Source organism: Pagrus major, chromosome 2 (assembly GCF_040436345.1).
Source record: "Pagrus major chromosome 2, Pma_NU_1.0".
Lineage (NCBI taxonomy): Eukaryota > Metazoa > Chordata > Actinopteri > Spariformes > Sparidae > Pagrus > Pagrus major.
In genome coordinates, this window is record NC_133216.1 from 29,336,899 (window position 1) to 29,358,423 (window position 21,525).

Sequence of the window (21,525 nt, forward strand, 5' to 3'; positions counted from 1 at the left end):
ATATATATATATATATATATATATATATATATATATATATATATATATATATATATGTTTATATAGGTTCTTTCCGTGTGGGAGATGCTCTCCAAGAAGACAACAGCCTGAGTTTCATCAAAGGATTTTTATATACAGGACACATAGGAGAGTCAATCATTACACCAATCACAAAGAAAAAAAGAAAAAGAAAAAATAATGATGCTACAATAAGCGTTATCTTTGGTACACTTTCTTTTGCCACTGCTTGAAAATCATCTTGGGTTATAAACATTCAATCACACAAAACCTTCAGTAGCCCATCCAGTCAGGGAGCTGTAGGGGGAAACATTTGCCTCCTTCCCAGTTTCAAGAAATAGTTGGACATTTGGAGAAATAAACTAAACTCAGTTTCTTGCAGAGAGTTGGATGAGAATATACCACTTTAAAGTCTGTACAATAAATTTGAAGCTATGGCCCAGGAAAGCATAGCTTTTCACAGCATAAAGACTGGAAGCAGCTAGGCTGTTCAAATGTAAAAACAACTCACCTCCATCTACACACTATACAGTATATTTTTTTTAGAATGGGAACCAAAGTGTCAAAGTGTCTCCTGATACTTTCGTGACTCTTTTATTAAGCTGTGATGTTACAGCCTGTTAATATGAATTAAGGTTGGCAGTAGTTCATGAACAAGCCAAGCTTCTCTCTATCTTGTATTAAATGGCAAACTTTAACAAACATTCAGGCTTTTTTTTCTTTTTCTTTTTTTTTAATAAAATTTGTCACACTGTCAAACTTCAAGCCAAGTAAGCATCCCACACCTCAGCAGCTGAAAAACAGAAAGGGGCATGTCACCTGGGAATTTGATGCTTTCTCATGAAAATACTGTGGCACGTCCTTTGTCTACTGCTCACTTGTTGCAAGATCCACATCTTCTTTTTTCTTCCAGAAGTTATCCAGAGAAAAGTAATAAAACAGTGGATCCAGACAGCAGTTCATGGTAGCAAGACATACTAAAGGTCTGATTTGAGTTGTCTTAATTGTAAGTAACCCAACAGACAAAGGAAAGAAACATATGACAAACATAACCAAGTTCATGACAAAAATCAGCATAACATTCACCTTGTTGCTGACCCTTGCAGAGTCCTTGAGATGGCTGTGTAGAGTCCAAGACACCAGAGTGGTGCACACAACATTGACTGTCAGCATGATGAACACCAACACAAGCTGAAAATAAATCGCTGCTGAGTTATAAGGAGTCGAACAGTGATGATAATCAAAACAGACAGGTACGCTGCAGTTTTTCAAAACTCTTGACATGGTTATGCTCCGTTGAATGTTCATCACCACCACAAACAGCCAAACGAGCGCAACAGCTTTCCAGGCGTTGGAAGGAGTTCGAAGATGCTGTGACCTCAGAGGATACACCACAGCCAGCAGGCGGTCCACGCAGATGAAGGTGATCAAGATGGCACTGCAGCTGATGTTTTTGCGAAAGATCACTGTGGTCACAATGCACGCCGCTGAGCTCAGTGGCCAGGTGCCTGTGGCGTAAAAGTAGACCCTCGTGGGCAAGGAGGTGACGAGCAGCAGGTCTGAGATCGCCAGGTTGACCATGAAGACAACATTTGGGGATTTGAGGCTGTGGCGGCGTAACAATATCCACAGTGATACAGCATTGAGAGGAAGCCCAAGTGCCATAATACAGCCAAAGACCGCAGCATAAACTGGCTCTGGCTTTGGCTTCCATCCATCTTCCACGGTGTTGTTCATGTCTACCTGATGAGAGAAGCAATGTCTCGGTGTGCTTTAATATTGTAGTCGAGCACACGACGCAGTAGTTCCTCAGTCTTCTCTTTATCAGTACAAAGTGAGGTTTGATGTTGGCCGTGCCACTGGGTTAAAAATGTAACAGGAAACGTGTCAACTCAGGAACTTTGGTCACTGTGACGTTTGTGAAACTAACCAGCTTACTTTAAGTTTTGTGCAATTCTAAAATGTATTATCTTGTTGCAACCTTAATAAACATATATATATATATATATATATATATATATTTTTTTTTAGGTTGCAGAATGACAAAGGTAGTTCTCTCTTTTATGCATATTTACATACAGCCATTTGTAAGAGAATTTGTGGTGATTTGTTAAATTTGCACAATTTATGTCAGAGGAGGAGTTTTAATCATATTTGTATTGTTTGAGTGCAAATTATTAGTAAAACAATAGTTGATTTTAATCAATGAATCTCTTAACCTTAATATTTATAGTGTTTGTCGAACCGACAATAGCTGCAAGCTGTGGGTGGGTCTGTCCCTCCTCTCCTCGCTTTTCACTCAGGCTCCTCTCTGCTGGACCATCGACCGCCCGGGAACCATTCTCTCCAGGCTGTGAGTGCCTCATATATGCTGGATCAACAACGTCATACCCATAGGCCCTCTGCTTTACAATCTTCTTATATCAGTACTTTTTTAACACAACCTGTATACATATTTAATTATGCAAATTATCTTGTTTATTTATCCTGTCCTCTTCAAGGTCACCATGGTGGAGAGAAGGTCGTGTGGCTCGGGCACCACCTGGCGACACCTTGGCCTGCTCAGTCGTCCTCCTAGATCCACAGTCTTCACATGTATTTCACAAAATACTATTCAGATATTTTGTTGGTGTAATCTGTATACACTGTGATTTTGTTGGTCTGTCTTTTCTGGGAGAATGATCCTTCCTCTGTGGCTCTTCCTGAGGTTTCTTCCAAACCAAGGGTGTTTGGTGAGTTTTATCCTTTCTTGAATTGAGGGTCTAAGGATAGTTGGTGTTGTTAACGGTATAGATTATAAAGCCTGCTGAGGCAATATTTTAGGAAATTGACTTTCCTCTAAATGGGATCCTATTCCATGCAAGTGTTCTGAGTACTTTTTCAATCATTTCTAACAATTGTCATGAGCAACTAAAATCTGCCACAATACAAGTAACAGGATGCTGACTGAATGTTACTTATACCATTTACACAGTGTATTTAATTTCAATTGAGGCTGCAAATTAGCTTGAAGTTGCATTAATAATGGATCACATGCATAAAATACTAATGCTGCTCAATGTCTGCTGGATGTGTGAACAGGCAACTGTTTGCTCGCACATTCACCACAACAACTTTATTAGGTGTGGTTTTACCACTTTATCTGCTGCAAAGTGACAACCACGAGAGCATCAGAAACAAGCTGTTTACACAGTGCTGAGATATTATCACTAAAAGTGGAACTTGTTGGCAAATAGTTGCCTTACATCAGAAGCCAACAATATTAGCTTTCAGTTGTGTATGTGTAGACCTGATGAATATAAGACGTATCCATCCTACTTTGATCTCTCCTTTGTTTTCCATCAAATTCTGACAAAAACATCCGGTTATTTAGCAGAAAAAACGTATATACATACACTTGCCATGGCCGAATTACAGGTAAGAAAGTACTTTACCTTTCTCTCGTGAACAAATTGAATGTATGAACAACCAAACATTACTTTTGCATTGTTTAGAAGAGCGATAGAGACCGACAACAATTATTTCTTGCTAACGTCTCAGCATTACATAGCCTACATGTCTGGCACTAATAACGCTACGATATTTGTCATACTGACGTGATACTTATACAGCATAACCTAATGACAACAGCAACACTTATATATCATTGGAAAGAGGTGTGAATGCTAAGAATAATAAAACAACGTATAACGCTAAAGTTAACAATTGCACGGACTATCGGAGACAGCCACTTTATTCAGACACTTCTTTCTTTTCACTGTAACCTGAAAATAAATAATAACTGTCACATCCATATTTACACGGCACACGTCCTCTGTATGTCGTGTATATATAATGCTACTGACAATACATTTGACGTTGACTTTGGCTCTGACTTGCTTGTAGCTGTCGTGAGCCTTTGGCTACGGTTAGCATAAAGCTAATCAACTCACAACATTACTCGTCAATTGTGACCACAAACCGCCTGCTTTATTAGATTCACGGTCATTTCAACTACACAGCCAATTACTACCACACATTTAGATTATCAGCTACGTAAAACTTACATTGGAGGCTCACCTGTCCAGGAGAAGAACAGCAAGCTCAGAATCCAACTTCAGCCCAATGCTATCGCTAAGCTCTCTCCACCTCGGATATGCTTGTCCAATGTTTACACACGATTTATTCTGTCTATTGTCACTCTCCCTTTTAGACTCTCGTTTCTCTACATCGGTCTTCCTTTTTTTTGGCTTGCTTAGCCGTGTACACTTTTGTTGGTAATGCCGGGATAGCGGCTTTTCCTGCCGGGACGTCTGCCATTGCACCTTCACAGAACATGAATGCGCATTGACTTTGGTCGAGCAACCAATAGGAACGCCCAAAACAGCTTGCTCTGTAAAATGAACTGTGATTGGCTGAACACTGCCGTCACGGTACTGATATTTTAAAGCCTGAATACAGAGCCAAGAGGAGACACAGAAGTCCAGTGTTCTGTCATAACACTATGAATTACAATATAATGAAAGGTTATTATTGATTTTTGACCAAATGACGCCAGAAATAACTTACACACTCCAGCTTTAAGTCATTGTACTCTTGTTTTTCTTCAGGAAAGAGATTGAGGTCAATGTAGTCAGAATTTGAGATGTGATTCCTTTTCCTCCTAATTAATTAATCAATCAATCCATTGATTAGTTGATGGAGGTGGTGCCCCTTTTAATGGGTGCTTAATGATATTTTATATATGTGGTGAGAATGCTACATTTATTAAACACCATAGGGAAATTCATTTTGTCCAGTGCTCCAGACATGAAAAAAATGCATAAAATCCTCAGTAAAAACAATAGACAACACAGTATACCACAACATACTCATAATAACACACATTTGATCACACTGAGAAGGAATTTTTCTGAGTTTTTGGAGGTTGAGTTGATGTATATGCTGGTGGCTGTTTCTTGGTCAATCCCAAATATTATTCACTCTGTCCTGAGTTGTTGTGCCAACCTGCCTTGGTCCTATTTGCACATGTTACTTAGCACACAGATAGACCAAAAGACAGAACAAACTGATTTGTAAAATCAATTGCAAGTTGCCATTGTCATCCACGTACCTGTAAAATGTGTGCAATGGGTTCAGTGCTTTCAGGCATTGGTATACAATGAGTAAAGGATTGCTAAAATTACACAGCTTTGTGGAGCGCTTGTGCTCATCGTTTTGTGCGTTGATATAGCAGAAATGAACCTCACTTGTGTGCACCTCACAACAAGACTTAATCCACTTGATTGGAGAGATCTTGTAATTGGATCTATGTCCCATGACGTGACCAGCGCAGCTTGTGTTGACCTTGTCAAATGCTTCTTTTATTTGTTGGCTATGACAGTGGTTTTTCACACACTCAAGTGCACTTAACATGCCTCCAACTATTTTACCTCTCCCCTGCAGTGGAGTGCTCAGGCCCTCTGACTCCTTCACAACCCCTTCTGCCAGAAGCAGGCCAAGTACAATATGGCTCCTTTGGTACAGCGTATGAATACATTAGATGTAAAAGCTGTGTCCGATGTGCTGGACAAAACCATCTCTTCCAATGCAGCCAAGACTTCCTCATAATGACTGAGGATGGAGTAAATGGCTTGGGTGCACACTGCCCATCATGATGAAGGTTAAAGTGTGCTGGAGGAACACCATGTGGACTAAATAAATTTGCTTGACTTCCAAAAGAAGCACCCTAAGTCCATTGCCATGCATCACTCAGAATTGTGGTTGGGGAAGCTGAGTGCATGACCAGGATGACACAGTGAGGCCCACAGTGAACATAAAGTAAGTGGCTGTTCTTTTTTTGATCTGAGCCTGTGACCCAGAAAAATGTTATGATATATTGGCAGCTCCATCAGTCCTGAAAGAGGTAGGTTCAGCAGACCTATGGTGGGGGGAGCTTTGTAGAGGCCAATGAATTCCTCTCGTGGTTCCAAGTTGGAATCAACATAGCGGAGACAGATGGACTCCTGTTCTTTGCCACATACGTCTTGTGTTCCATCAATTATTAATATTGGACCACAGAGAAAGCCATGATTTCACTGCAATGTTGACAAAATGATCATATTGCTCATTAAACTTAGAATGTCATTTTGAAAGACAGGGCTGGTGTAGCTTCTGTTGTGACCAGTGCAGGATTGTCCTCTGCATTGAGAAAGTAAAGGAAGTAGTTCCTTTCTTCATTTCCTAACACTGAAAAAGTGCTAAATATTGTGCATTTGATGTTGTGTTATGTATGCTGAGTACTTTCGTATTGTTGACTTTGTAGAGGCCTAGGCTACCATGCCCTTTTAACACACTGCTATGCCATTTTTCCCACTAAGATTATCTACTGTAACTACCACAGTGTTGCCCTTTGACTTTACTTGGACAGACCACCAAGGTATATTAACTACCATATTTGCCAAGTATATTTATAGTATATTTGCCGACCCATCTTAGTATTTTACACTTCAACTTTTGTTAAACTGTCCAAGAGAACAATGCCATCCATGATTGATTAACTATGTGACAATCAGCCCTTGCTGTTCCTCTCCCATCTGCTGTCAGTTACACATGCTTCCCAAGGAGTTTTTTCTTATTGGATTGCAAAAACAATAACAATAACTATGAATAGATTGTTTTAAAAATCTTTCTAACTGAAGTGGATTTTGGGACTAAATTGTTGGGATCGCTTTCAAAGTGATTCGATGGACGATAGAAACACAGCCAGCCATTCAAAATCCATCTGGGCCATCAATTAGCTTGATTTCAGGGAACATTTTCCTACAAAATAATGTTGCAGGAGTGATTATAATGTTGGTTTCTAACTGTAGCCAACCTCTTTTATCCAAGCTAATTGATTGCATTTAATAGGCACATTTTAAATGGTCTACTCCAGTAACTCAGTCTTGGATATTTACACAACTTAAAGGCTTATATAACATATATTGGGCTCTGAATTAAACAATAAAAAACATTTTACCGGAGACATACTGCCAAACGGTCTTTGCACCGACACACGCAAGTTTGTTTTGTTGTCCTATCAAACAATCAGCAGGATACATTATATAATGAGGTGCTGATCACTGACAGCAGTGAAAAAAGTATCGCACAATCTGGCTCCATATGCAGTTTTCTTTAATTAGAAAACGTTTCAACGCTCAGGCCTTCTTCAAGGTCAAGACACACTGAAATACAGGCACTCATGTTATATAGGCCGCGCCCTAGTAACATAACGCAGCTCATAAGGAACATAAGGAAAAATGTATTGCGAGGGAATGTAAAATAAATTGCAAGTGAACACAAAAGTAGTGCTTATCCTAATTATCGCCATAACCCATGGGGGCTTGGTACCATTGTATCGTGCTGGATTCTCTTAACTCCTGTCATCTTTGAAGAATTTCATAAAAACCATATCCTTCTGTGGGTTCTCTCTTGGTTTCTCTGTACTTCTCTGTATTTTTCTCAGATGCCGACACAGCTGGAGTGCACATTGCATGCTCGGCGCTGCTGTTTACAGAACCTTGTCGTTCATCAGTGTGGACACTCACATTGTTATCATTATGGTTACAGTTATAGTTCTTGGGGTGGACGGCCCTATAGGGTAGGGATACTTTTGATAAGTGTTGCTCGACAGAAATGGGATGAACATTTTCATTCTATGCATTAGTAAAAGATTCAGTCGTCTCCATGGTAACCACACACTATCCTCCAGCCACTAAAGCGACTACCCAATCACAATGTACAACAAAATATGGCAATATGTCTATGACATAACGAAATTTCCAGGTGCACAACATCAAAGAAAAGTAAATGGACTGTATAAATGTTTGTTGTTCTGGTCTTAACAGCTACTCAAAGCACTTTACAACACAAGTCAGAATTCACCCATTCGCACACGCATTCATAACCTGGTGGCGCCACCTGCTCATCAGGAGCAATAACCATTCATATGCGCTCACACATGGATGCAAGAGCCACCAAGAGCAATTTTGTGTTCAATGTCTTGGCCAAAGACACATGGACATTTAGACTGCAGGGGTGTGAAATCGAACCACTGTCCACACATGACATCTCGACCTCATGAGAACCACTTGAACACTTTTTTTCTAGGAGAGAGTTCGAGAGTGAGGAACGAATTCAATGAACAAGACTAAGCGTAATATGAGTAAAACTTTAAAACATCACCTCATCTTTGAACATTTCTGCCGGAGTCATCAGCAACGGTGGTTGTTCAACAATGAAGACAACAACTCCCATGATCCCACAAGACTTACATCTTTTGTTTTGATTCAGAGAATCTTAGTGGCAGAAATTCCATACTGTGCATTAAATATTTGTCAGTGAGTATTGGCAGTGCTGGTAGGTGGACTTTGTAAGCTTTCGACAGACAACAAATACCAATCACCTACATTGTATGGAGGAATTTTCCATCATTCTATACAGCAGAATTTCAATGAAAACTGCGGTTTTCCACTGGCTGGCTGATGCAGGGAGATCTCCGGAGAGGAGAGTGACATCGGAGGGAGACGCACAGCGAATTAGTCTGGACTGTGTCCTCTGTGGGACAGTGCCAGGATCAGATAGGTGTGGAAGTGGACAGGCCCCTAATGTCAACAGTACAGAGGATACTGGGGACGCTGTGAGGATGTGAGCTCAAGAACTGGATGGACTTTGGGAAGTAAACTGCATGATGGATAAACAAATCTACAAACTCACACACACACATGCATACTAAGGTTCAATTTTACTTTTTGTGATCGTCACTGCCAACATTTTTGCTAATAAGTGACTTCCAGCATTGGACCATTCCTGACAACAAATCACATAACTACTACCATTTGGTTAATGACTTAAGTAAGAATAAACACAGACACACACACACACACACACATATGAGAGTCATATATTTTCTCCCAGGAGGCAGTGAACTTACACAACAATAAATGATGACTGATTCTTAGACCTAAGAGTGTGTATGTACGTGTAAGAGCAAGATGATGTCATTTACCGACACTGAGCCAAAAAATACATCTCAGTCATATCCTTCAATTGTTCTTTCTCTGCAATCTGCCTACAGCACATACACACACGCTGCTATACCGTATCAAAACCTCACAGCATTCGGCTAGCAGTGAAGCCCTGATTCAGCATTACATCACTCTTTCCTCATCCAAACCCTGGAGCGAACACACACAATCGACCACTCATGCACATGAACAGAGCCTCTTACCAGTGTTATTAGAGAACATCCATCATGTGGAGCCATTTTACTCAGATAGCATCTCTAGCAGCTGAGCAACATGTTATCTGTGAGCACTTCTGAAAACACAGGGTTAGGGTTTGGGTGATTTCAAACAGATGTCAAACACTACAGCACAACTGATGCTGCAGTGAGAACGACAGCAAACATTTTGTATTTAAGTCAAAGTCAAGGAATATTATTTATGACACCTGTTAGTTGTCAAATGTAGAGAAAATGTATTTTGTGTATTGTACGTCATGAAAACAGGTGAAACAAAAAGAAAAGTGATGTAAGAGTGCAGTACGGATACATGTACCCTTACATCGGATTATTATTATGGATGCATAATACTTTTAATATGCTGACTATATCTTACTTACACTTGGTCTCTTCCTGCTTCAATCTCAATCATATGATTGAGAGCATTTCTCCTATGGTATACACAACAACAAATTCAACATTGACTTCTGTTAACCAATCTGCACTGATATCAACTGTCATTTCTGTGCTTGATTGTCCTTGACCTCTCCACTTTCCATTTTTCATCAGTCACCCCAAGTGTCCAGGTTTAGGTCAATGAGCTCCTTGCCATTAATGGTGCTATATAAAAGAAATTAAGTCCATTAATAACTCTGGGACCCCAGAACTTCAGGGGTCCCAGAAGACCCAGAAGAGTCATTTTCAATAAAATCCCTAATTTTGTGCAGGCAAATAACATCCTCAATAGCTTTCAATCAGGTTTCCACCCTCACCATAGGACGGAAACTGCTAATGTTCGTCTGATTAATGATTCAGTAACAGTACTGGTATTATTGGATCTTGCTGCAACATTTGACACGGTGAATAATAAAATACTTTTAGAAAGACAGCGGTCCTCAGGAGGTTCAGATCAAAATTAGAAAGCAGTATCGATCATAATAAATCTGAAAGAAGCCCCATGATGTACGGAGTCCCACAAGGATCACTTCTAGGGCCCCTCCCTTTCAACCTTTACTTTCTTCCTCTTGGTAAAATTCTAAAAGACTACATGGTTGTTTATCATACCTATGCAGATGATGCCCAGATCTATCTTGAGAAGGCTAACAACGGAATGCAACAGAATTTCCTTCAATTCAACAAAGATAAGATTGAATAAATCCAGTGACTCATGGTTGGAATCTGTAATCCATCCATAATATTGGCGGAGTTACGCAGGCTATGGGAAGAGCACACAGAAGGTATTAATAACAACCTCTAAGACTCTTTCATTCAAGACTCTCATTCCCACGCAGAAGTAGAGGCAGTAGATCCATGCATCACTATTAGACACTGAGAGAAGCACAGAAGTGTTTCTCCTCAGATAAATATCAGTGTATGTTCTCATATGCAGTCAAACAGAGTTGATGTGACAGATGATTTGGAGACGGCGAAGGCAAAGGGTCCGACAGCCCAGAACCACATACCTGTCCATCAGTAAAGACAAGTGCCACTGTTTGATAGCAATGCACCAGGTCCTGGCGCAAGGGAATGGGAGATGCTGCTCTGATTAGTTGAATTTATATCACACCCATGCCTAACTCTTAAGAGTCTAAATACAACCTCTTTGTGCTGTGCACCTTACTTTGCACCTAAATTATCCACTGCTTAACTAGCGAACTAAACGCACTTGCACCATACGCTTTAGACCAATCATCATAGATCATTTGAATAGAGCCCAAGGTCTTTAATTTCAAATTTATTAGAATGTAGATTTATTTCTCATTCCCAACTCGTCAAATACTGATCTTTTGGACTTATAGATTGGGTCAGCCACCATTCCAATACATCCAGATTTGAGGAATAGAGAATGAGACTCATTAATCAACTATTTTACAAAAAGGACCTTGAAATAATCACTTGGTTTGGCAGCAACCTGTGTGAAACTGCCGTCACAGACCTGACCAAGCAGGGATTTACCCAGGACCAGTGGTCCAAATGTCAAACACAGGTTGAACAATTTCAGCCAACTCAGGTATAACAGTCTGAGACTGAGAATATTTTCAAAAAAGTTCATCATTCATTCCAATCAATAAATGAATAAATTACGAGAGGAGAAACTACAGTAACCAGAGAAGAGTGTGAAGACATAGAATAAGATAAAAATAAAAAGTAGAGGCGACAAACACGTCAATGGTCTGTGTGAAGACGATGAGTTACACACACACTCACTCACACACACACACACACACACACACACACACACACACACACACACACACACACACACACACACACACACAGTGTCAGTGTCTGACTGTTCCATCTGCCAGCAGTACAAATGAGGTCATACAGGATGAGTTTTATCTGTTTATCTGGGCCCTGGAGAGCCAATAAATCAGGAGTGTGTTGTCTTAACACCATGCATGTGCACCTGTGTGAGAGAGTGTCTGTGAGTGTGATGCAATGACACACACATGCAGGGAGAGAATATTATGGTTGTATTTCCTTGAACATCTCTTCTTGCTGTTTAACAGTCTGGGAATCTGTCCTGCTGACCTTTCCCATGTTACACTGTTGGGGCACTGCACGCACACACACACACACACACACACACACACACACACACACACACACACACTCACACACACACACACACACACACACACACTTATTAGAAATTACACTGTCAGCAGGGCTTACAGTGTGGTTGCTACATGTTGTATTACCACAAAGTAGTTTTCTGCTCTGAACCTCGTACCCTTCAGTTATTTTAATCATATCTCAGTATGGATCCATCCTGAATACCACCTACTCTATAAAATCAGTGATGGATTCCGCTTAGGTAGTACTTTGACGTCTGCTTTTAAATTATAGTGTACAACATGCAGAAAGATCTATGCTGTTTGGAAAAGAGAACACCATCTTTCAACCTCGTCTTTTTTTTTTTCCAGAAATCAGTCTTCCTGCTGACAAAGCCTCTGTGATCATTTAATCTGAGAAATGTTGGATTAGGCAGGTTGGAGTTAGGGAGGTTTCCTTACAAATCTTGGCAGATATAGTATATTTATTTCAGTGTTAATCCATTTACATACAGATAGAGGGCGTACCCTCAGATAAGTCATGAAGAGGTAGAATAATGTCTTTTTGTCCATAATTAGGCCTGAGGTATAGCTGATGTTTTTCAGCTGAACAGAAGACAGACCTGATTTGGAATGAACAAGCTGAAAGATATTGGAGTTATTGAAACTGTAACTCGGAGTACCGTCACAAACTAGTGAGTAAAAATGCAAAAAAATGCAAAACTTGACACAGATCTAAAAGACCCATACTGCATACAAAAATCAACTATGTTACAAACTGCACCTACACCTACACAACAAAAAACAGTAAAAGTATTTTTGGTGCCCCAACCCAATTTAACCTGATGCCACGGATGGTTTGTGACAAAGAACCATTTGGAAAGGCATTGCTTGAAATGGTTCTGGAAAGGGCAGGCACTTTCAAAAAATACTAAACATATATTTGTCAATCACCATTTATCACAGACTAACTTCAACCGATCAGATCCACAGTTGGGAGCCATTTAGTAAATCAAACTCTTACCAAAGCCAGTCAGGCAGAAGAGTGAAAACATATTTTCCATTGAGAAAATCCTCAGTTCCATTCGTTGTTCCTCTTCAAATTAAACATTATTTCCAGTTGTGGTATAACAGATGCCATAGCAGCTATGCTAACCTCTTGATTGTCACAGTGAAGCAGAGTAGGTGGACCCAAATGCATGAGATGGCAGGCAGAAGTTTTAATCTCAATGACGGCAATATAAGAAACCGGGAAACACAAAGATTAATCAGGGAACTTTTCACACCCCAGCGAGGCAAACTGTGACCATACATGCTTTGGCCCAATACCAGGTTGTCTGGCCAACTGGTAAGTCAAATATTCTTTTTTGGCTCTGTTTTGGTCTCCAAAACTATCTGGCAAGGCATGCAAATGTTATTTATTTCCACTTGACTTCACAGAGATCTCATGTCCCCTCAGAGTGTTACACCTTGATTCCACTGTCTTTGTTACCTGGAGTGTGTGTGTCATTGTTTTGTTCCGTCCTCCACATGTCTTCATATCCCACTGGCAGCATTTCAGATACGGAGCGTCATGCTTGCCTGATGTTGTTGACTTGCTGTTTATTTCACAATTTCTTCTTGATTTTTGTACTTCTACTGTGGTTGGGTAGGCTACGTAGTTAAATCGTTTAGTTATTTGTCTTTTTTAGGTGTGTTCATTGTTATTTTTCAGACTTTTCTGTGCTGAAGAGCCCGAGTGGGCACCAGATGTTTGATTTCTAAAATTGACCAGATGCGCTATGTTGTTCCACTGTCTGATTTCCTGTCTGGCTTGATCTGCTCTGTGCAGATTGACACGACTGTGGTCTGCTTCTGGAGCTGAGCGGAGAGCCGCTTCTGGGACGCTGGTGGAAACATGAGCATAGTCTAGAACAACTGTGATCAGCTCCAGCAACCATATTGTGGCCGTAACGGGCCCGGTGGAAAATGGGGGTAAGAACTAGATTGACAGCCAGCTGGCATAACAGGCAGCTCAGAGTTCAGTTTTCAAATTTTGATAAACCACATGAGGACCAACCTGTGACTGTGTTGACATCAACAAACACAACACTTTTACAAAGGAGCACACGGTAGCCATGGATCCTCATCGTCATCTGACCTTTTGCTTTTCCCTCACTGGCCGCCAGCTTCTTCGAATTATAAGCAAAACTTTGATATGCAGTCCTACCCTAAGAGTGTTTACCCTATGCGCCGTGTGTTTGTGTGTGTGTGAGTGTGTGTGTGTGTGTGTGTATGATCATGTGGTTAACACCCTCTCAAACTTGGAGATGGAAGCAACCATTTTGAAAGGTATGGCACACAATGAAGACATTTAAAACTCCACTGAGAAGTGTACACAAGGTCAGACACTGTAAACAGGCACACACGCACACACACACACACACACGCACACGGTCTCTGAGGTCCACTATCAGTTACAGTTACTCCCCTTCAGTTTCCATGTAAACACAAACAGAGGGAGAAATAAAAGTTAAAAATACTCATAGTGTCATCAATCTCAACATGAAGCAAAACATCCTTCTCCATCATATCTCTACTGCTGCCCAGTAAGTCGCCCAGGCTTATCCTTATAATATCACCAAATAAATGACTGTGTTCTTGTGTTACTGCTACACAAAACCATGCATTCTTTTTTGGAATCAGTTCCTGAAAACACCTATAAGAAATTCCCCTGTGAACTGATCCAGCTATTTCCTTCGAAACATTGTCATGATGCTCACTGCATAGCTATGCAATGACACATCCTGGTTTTACAATCTGACTTAAATGTTGGTTTGTGGCGTTCCACATAAATCATATTTCTCTCTCTCTCTCTCTCTCTCTCTCTCTCTCTCTTATGCAACTATGTTGTTTCAACATGAAAACCCAGAGCATCCATAGCTGCTGGCTGATTGCAGCACACCGTCAGCCAGACCAGAAACTGCACGCATTAGGTCATCGCCTCCAAGCTGCTGCATGTTTTTTTTCTTTTTTTCTTCATTACTCGGTGAGACTTCAAGTAACCTGACCTCACAAGAGAAACTGGCAGGGCAGAGAGTTGAGTTTGAACATAAACTGAATGAGTCAAGGTCTGTCAGCGAGAACAGTGACGGCAGTTAGCTGCATTACTTTTTTTTTTAACACCATTTGTGTTGGAAGTCAGTCTGGTGTTATTCTAGATCTGTCACAACAGGTCAGGAGAGGAGAGCCAGACGGTCAGACCATCATTAGAGCTGTTTATTATTCAAAGATCAGAGGAGCGCTGTGAACTGAAGTCAAGAGACAGAAACAGAAGAATGAACAGAGGAAGAAGTAAAACTGGGGCATTTGTGGTGAGGAGGAGGAAAAAGGAGATAAGAGAGAAAAGAGGAGGCTTGAAGCCACAGACAGATGAAACCTCGAAGACTTTCACACACACACTCTCAAAACACACTCAGACAGTGAATTTTCCACTAGCTCTACTTGGATCTTCATTATGCGTGCAGTAGTTAAGTGTGTGGCCAGCGGTTTGGTCACAGGGTCTTGTGAGCCACAAAAACACACATACACACAGATGCTCTTGGCGTGAAATTTCCACTCAGTTTGAGTTACCAGTTTGTTGCAATGACACAGCAGGATCAGAAGGTCACAGCCGCCATCAATAAAATTAGCCAGTACCTTCCATATTTACTGTCTAACAAACTGACACGTAGGAATAAACATGTGGTCAACAATGGTACATGGAAAGACGAAGACCCTGAAATTATTTTGCTTTCAGGCATATTTTTAAATTTATCATTTATCATCAGATAAAGACCAAAGATGAATACAATTCTTCACAAATACAGGGTTCACTGGCGTCAAATGGGGGGGGGGGGGGGGGGGGGGGGGTTAGGATGACTGTTAGGGCCCATGACTGACAGGGGCCCCCAAAATTAGGTTAAAACATTTTTAATTCTTTTTCTTTACTTGATTTTGGCAAAAAGTAAACATGAAATGGGACGGTCCTGCTTGAGCACAACTGTGCTTGTCAGAGCGGTGCTTGCTAGGAGTTGTGCAGTCATGCAAAAAAAGGAAAGACGGGAGAGAGAAAAGAAAGGGTGACAGTACGCGACCTCGTTTTTCTCAGAGAAAAGTGGGTGTACAGATGTTTCTCCTTTCATATGACCTGTTTGCTGCTGTATTACCGTAGTGACGCCTTGGTGGTGGTAAAAGGGGGGCTGCACTTGATAACTGTAGATGCTAGGAGGCAGCAGAGTGCTTGAATCCTGATGATGACACTAAAATCCTGATGACAGGGTTTTACTTTATACCCTGTTCAACCACAATGGCAGAGTGGTGCTGTCCATATTTCAGCTGTAGTCTTATGCTGTTAATATAACTGCTTCAGCTGATATTTAACTTTAACAGCTCTTCAGTGAACTAAGTTATACAAACTAAAGATGTGTAACGTTAAGTTACTTTTGTACTCACATAAGCTTATGTGAAACATACAGTCTGAGGCAGGGGTAGCCAACATGGTTCCCGCGAGCTATCCCGCTTTGAGCATATGAGTCGCCTGCAGGGCACATTAAACCTAGACTGTCTCCTAAAACATGTAGCCTATTAAAGACATAATATTCATGATTTAACGGTAAACTGAGCAAACATGTAGCCCTCCATATTATTCCATTTCACTGAGGTAGCTCAGTCTCCTATGGGTTGGTGACCCCTGGTCTGAGGTATATGTTTACGCCCAGCTGGAAGGCAGTGTGGAGATCGCTACAGCCAGATTAACTTGTGATGACTTTAACCAGTGGTGCAGCTGCTTCCGGCTCTCGACCTCTAGTGTTCACTTTTCATTTTACAAGTCGGATGATAGATAGTTGACAATCTGGTGCACTTTGTACTTTTGTGTAACTCCCATTGTACGCCTTTGTTTAATGCGACGATGACAAATGCAAAGTGTTTAGACAACATCAGCTATTGAAGAGCGAGCTCACATGTGTCAAAATACAATTGAATCAGCACAAGTAGGACAATGAAATTAGGAAATAACTCCAGAAGCATTTTTCATTATACAACTTGAACATGTGCAAATGAATGATACTTCATGTACAGACCCTATATGCAGACTGTGCACATTTATCTTTAAAAAAGAGCCTGAGTCAGAGCGGTGTCAATAAGTTAACACAAAGTTTTATTCGGTATTGTCCATTGATTCATTATTCACCAGACTTAACCTACATTTCCTTAACACTATGACCACCAGCATTCTAGCACCCGCCAGAGCATGTCATTTTATTGCTTGTGTTAATAAGCACATACTGTAAAAAATGCATTTGTTTGATGCAGTTACAAGAAATTATGGAAAATAAACTAAATATATCACATAGAGCAGGATCAGTAGTTTTTTCATGTCCTGTGCCAATTTGAGTTGCACACTGATTTTGAGCCTTGTTTATGATCTGTTGCTGTTTGATGAATCACTGTACCTTTAACCTGTGATTGCTGCAATTTCACCTATTTAGAAATGTATTGATTGCTGTCTGCTGATAAGAGCCATCATTTACTTTCTTCATTTACTTTTAGCACGAGCAAAATCAAGAAAAATCAGTGCAACATGAAAAACACATTCAGTTTCACAGAAACCCAAATTCATCTTAACAAGCCAAATTCAAATGTCTGAGACGTTCAAAAATAAAAATAAATGATGGCGAAGGATTGAGGAGGACAGTCTGTCATCACTGGTGTTTCCAGTTGGTTTAGCTCAGAATTCCAAGGCTGTTCAGTATGGTTTCTTCTGCTCAGAACACACACACACACACACACACACACACACACACATTTATATAGAGAGACACAGACAGATTAAAACATGATGGTTTGATGGTGATGGTTACTTCAAAAGATGAAGGGGTCATTACATGCCAACTCACCCAAAATCCAGAACTTTTCCCAGTTCATGTCATGGATTTTCTCGAAAAAAAAAAAAATCATTTAAATAGTTGTTGCTAAATGATTACAGTCATCAAAGTAATAACAGGAAGTCTTTTTTTTTTTTTTACCAGAACGGAGAGTCTGTCATTTTCAAAAATTCATATCTCCACTCCAAATTTTGGTTCTGCATAGTAATAATGTAGTTCAGTCACATCTACAAATTATTTGGTCCTGCATAAAAAATGAGTGCCACAGATCTTGTTAAATATAGCTTCGGAGCTGAGAAACACACTTTTAGGGTTATTCTGACTGTAGATTTTCCCAAGAAGGATTATTTTAATTTCCTTGAAACTTTAGTATGTGAAAGTTTTGATACTCATTGCATTTAAATAAAAAAATTCAAAGATGTAATATAATTCCTTCATCGTTCATGATTTTTTAAATGAGCTTATTTTTCATTTGTTTCCCTGGCTGTAATGTTACATTCAATGGTGTGATGGTTTTCTGCCTGTCTGATACCTACCGAGCTTGTTTTTCATTGGGATCTGAAAATTTGCATGTTACAGCTTGTAATGGCTTAGTTTGTTGCATATAGGTGATGTCATCCTGTTCTGTGTGTCTGGCAAAATATTAATCCTAGTTCTTTAGCTCAATACTCATATATTTCGCAATGGGTTTCAGACAGATAGGAAACCTTAGAGTCAACACAGTACAAATATTTACCAATGAAACAAAACCATTGAATGTAACATTACAGCCAGTGAAAAGTGTGAAGAAATTATCTAATTTAAAAGAAATCATAAACGATGAAGGAGTAATGTAACATCTTTGGATTTTTAATATATATGCAATGACTATCAACACTTTCACACACTAAAGTTTCAAGGAAATGAAAATAATCCTTCTTGGAAAAATCTACAATTAAAATAATCCAAAAAGTAGCTTTCTCGGCTCTGAAGCTACATTTAACTAAATCTGTGGCACTCACATTTTTTATTCATGACCAAATAACTTCTCGATGTAATAGAACTACATTAATACTACGCAGACCCTAAATCTGGTTGCAAGAAAGTGAAAACTATTGGAGATATGAATTTGAAAATTAAGTTTCAACATGATTTTTCTCAAGAAAGTCCACGACATGAACTGAGAGGCCCTAAGTGTGTTGGCATGGAATGACCCAAAGGCCACAATTTTCACATCATCTTACCTGCGCTGATCGTTTTCCTGTGGAGAAAATAAATGATTGATGAATGATATCACTCTTTCAGACATCAACACTTCATATTTCAAATTAATATGAACATTGACAAATTGCATTGTCTGTAAACTGCCTGCACTATACATGACATAATTGTAGGGATGAGAATGATAATTCTAATCATCCCTTTTGAATCTTGTGTGTTTGATCAAATTAAATTAAATCAAACTATTTGTCATTATGACTGAAGCTTGGACTCATTTGATAGACTCCTTACAATCGACAATCATCATCTCCACTCACCTGAGAGGAGGCGGGGCAGCATCATGTACAGGACGACCAGCAGAATGATCAGGATGAAGACAACAGTGAGGGTAAACATCCAGCTGCTTGGCTCTGAACAGTGAAAAAAGTCATCAAGCATGACGTTACAGTAGATGTCAGATATGTCCCTCTGCTGCCACTGTGTGGTAGCTTGCCATACTACAGTGTAATAAGTGTGAGTTGGTTTGTCTTCTCACCTTCAACAGTCAGAATGAAGCTCTTTCTGATGGGCACTCTCAGGGACTTATGTGAGACGCTGCATGTATACTGTCTCCCTGAGTCACTGAGCGAAGGCTGGAGGTAGAAGAAAGCCGACAGAGAGTAGGTCTTCTCCTGGCTGTGTCTGTGACTGGACAGCAGAATGTTCTGGAGCACCTTGGGGAGCGGAGCGCCCACGCTCTGGCCTGACACTGCCGGGCCCTGGTACCAAATTATCTCCACATCCAGAGGATAGTAATTCTCTGCCTCACAAATAACCTTCTGGTCCTGGCCCTCCTGCAGCAAGAGAGTGGGTCCAACATTGAGGGAGACAACAGGAGCCTCTGAGGAGACAAGAGAATAACATAAAAAAAATTTTCAAGGCAATTTCAGCAAGAGGTTGCTGTTATGAAATTTACTCCAGCTGCCAATACTCATCTGGTGACTGTCTTTGACTCCTCCTTACTTTCGATATGCAGACTTATATCCAGACTGGCAAACAGTGGCATCACTGACACAGAACAAATGTACATCCCTTCACTGCTAATCTTGGCGAAGGGAAGTTTATAGGTGGCGTCTCCGCCTGCGAGGGTCTTCAGCCCAACACCTGTTCCATGGATCTGCCCTGTGCGGCTGTTGTGGCTGAAGAGTTTGACTCTCTCTCCACGATGTTGAAAGGTCCACTCCACAGTGATGTTTGGTGTTTTGTGGTCAACTGCAAACCGGCAGTGGAGCTTTTGTTCGGTACCAAGGCTCGCTTTCACTGATGGAGACTGTGTTTGAATGACCATGACAACTATGGAAAGAGAGATTAAACTGAGACATAGGACTGATATTAATCTTTAGAGCACAACATTTACACAGGCTGTGTGAGAGTTACCTGATGTGGTGAATATCTCTCTGTCTGCGATAGCAGGCCAGCTGCGAAAGTCCTGCTGTCCTGAGGGGGGTTGGTCAGTTGGGTATCTGAGGAAGCCGGTGACTATGCCCTCGGTGTGTTTGAGGGTGCAGCTGAACCAGCGGTTGTACTCCTCGGCCCCCTTGACTGGCCAGCGAACATGGATGCCTTGTGTGCTGTACCTACGCAGCTCACACTCCAACTGGTCTGCTTCCACTCCCTCTATGTACCGCCGCAGGTCCAACTTAGATCCTAGAACAGAACAGAACAGAATACAATAGTATACAATAATTTTCAGTCTGTCTGTATTTTAGGCTAAAACTCTTACCAGTGACAAGGAAAGTGATGGCATTTGGGTTAACAGGAGTGTCTCCTTTTTGACCAAACTGCAGCATAGCCTCTCTGTGGATGAGCTCAGTCTCGGTGTGACCCTCATTATTCAGGAACACATGTTCATCAATGAACTGACAAGGCAGCCATGACATCTGAGGGACACACTGCACAGCTGAGAGACACACAGGTTAGTTTAGTAAGCTAACATATAGAATAATGTACTGTAGTATAGTACAGTGCAGTATATTACAGCAAGGTGTAGTGTGGTTTAATACAGTACAGTATAGTTTATTACAGTATGGTGGTCATTTCATTCATGTCTTGTTAATACAATTGTCGACCTAACACATAGAAGCTTTAAACACGGCACAACCTGTAACACAGCTGAAGGTGATAACTTACCTGCACATAGGCACGAGTACATAAGTATCTTTAATATCAGAGCCATGCTTATTAGTTGGTAGGAGTCTCTCCTTGTTGCTCGAGCACCGAACCGACTTGTTCAGTTGAAGGGACACTTTCACTTTCACTTCAGAGGAAAAAAAACTTGCTCTACCAGCCTCTCGTCTGACTTTATACGGTCTATGCTCTTGCATCACGTGGTGAGACTAAATATAAAAGATAAAATGTATAAAATTACTAAATGTTTTAAAATCTACACAATAGCTGATATGTTACTAAATTGTAATGATACAAAGATCGCCTATCTCCTACATATTTTTAATTAGTCACTCCTAGGCTGTAACTTCGGTGTTAACTAGATGCCATGTTACACAAAATAATGAAAGCACAGACACATATCTCCTTATTGCAGCTCTATAAACACTTAGCAACAACATTATTTACGGACGGCTAT

At 40.5% G+C, this 21,525-nt stretch overlaps 2 protein-coding genes across 2 annotated transcripts; both read right to left on the reverse strand.

The window, feature by feature from the left end:
* Positions 1-779: 779 nt before the first annotated feature.
* On the reverse strand, positions 780-2,103 carry LOC141020354 (lysophosphatidic acid receptor 6-like). The gene is made up of 3 exons (XM_073495406.1): positions 2,094-2,103; positions 897-1,709; positions 780-811 (listed from the first exon to the last, which is right to left on the reverse strand). Exons 1-3 carry the CDS (start codon positions 2,101-2,103, stop codon positions 780-782), a joined length of 855 nt encoding a protein of 284 aa, XP_073351507.1.
* Positions 2,104-16,954: 14,851 nt separating this feature from the next.
* On the reverse strand, positions 16,955-21,198 carry dhrs13b.2 (dehydrogenase/reductase (SDR family) member 13b.2). Its single transcript, XM_073462459.1, has 8 exons — positions 21,072-21,198; positions 20,665-20,841; positions 20,319-20,588; positions 19,905-20,234; positions 19,438-19,782; positions 19,220-19,312; positions 18,926-18,942; positions 16,955-17,578 (listed from the first exon to the last, which is right to left on the reverse strand). The coding sequence occupies exons 1-8, from the start codon at positions 21,115-21,117 to the stop codon at positions 17,564-17,566; spliced, it is 1,293 nt and encodes a 430-aa protein (XP_073318560.1). The 5' UTR covers positions 21,118-21,198; the 3' UTR covers positions 16,955-17,563.
* Between the last annotated feature and the right edge of the window lie 327 nt (positions 21,199-21,525).

Bases quoted from the DNA above. Each gene is read 5' to 3' on its own strand.
- LOC141020354 (XM_073495406.1), bottom strand. The intron at 812-896 runs GTGAGCAGTAGA...TCTGTTTTTCAG, and splicing joins AGATGTGGATCTTGCAACAA to CTGCTGAGGTGTGGGATGCT.
- dhrs13b.2 (XM_073462459.1), bottom strand. From the start codon at position 21,117: ATGGCTCTGATATTAAAGATACTTATGTACTCGTGCCTATGTGCAG. The intron at 20,842-21,071 runs GTAAGTTATCAC...TGTGTCTCTCAG, and splicing joins GTACTCGTGCCTATGTGCAG to CTGTGCAGTGTGTCCCTCAG. The intron at 20,589-20,664 runs GTAAGAGTTTTA...GTTCTGTTCTAG, and splicing joins CATCACTTTCCTTGTCACTG to GATCTAAGTTGGACCTGCGG.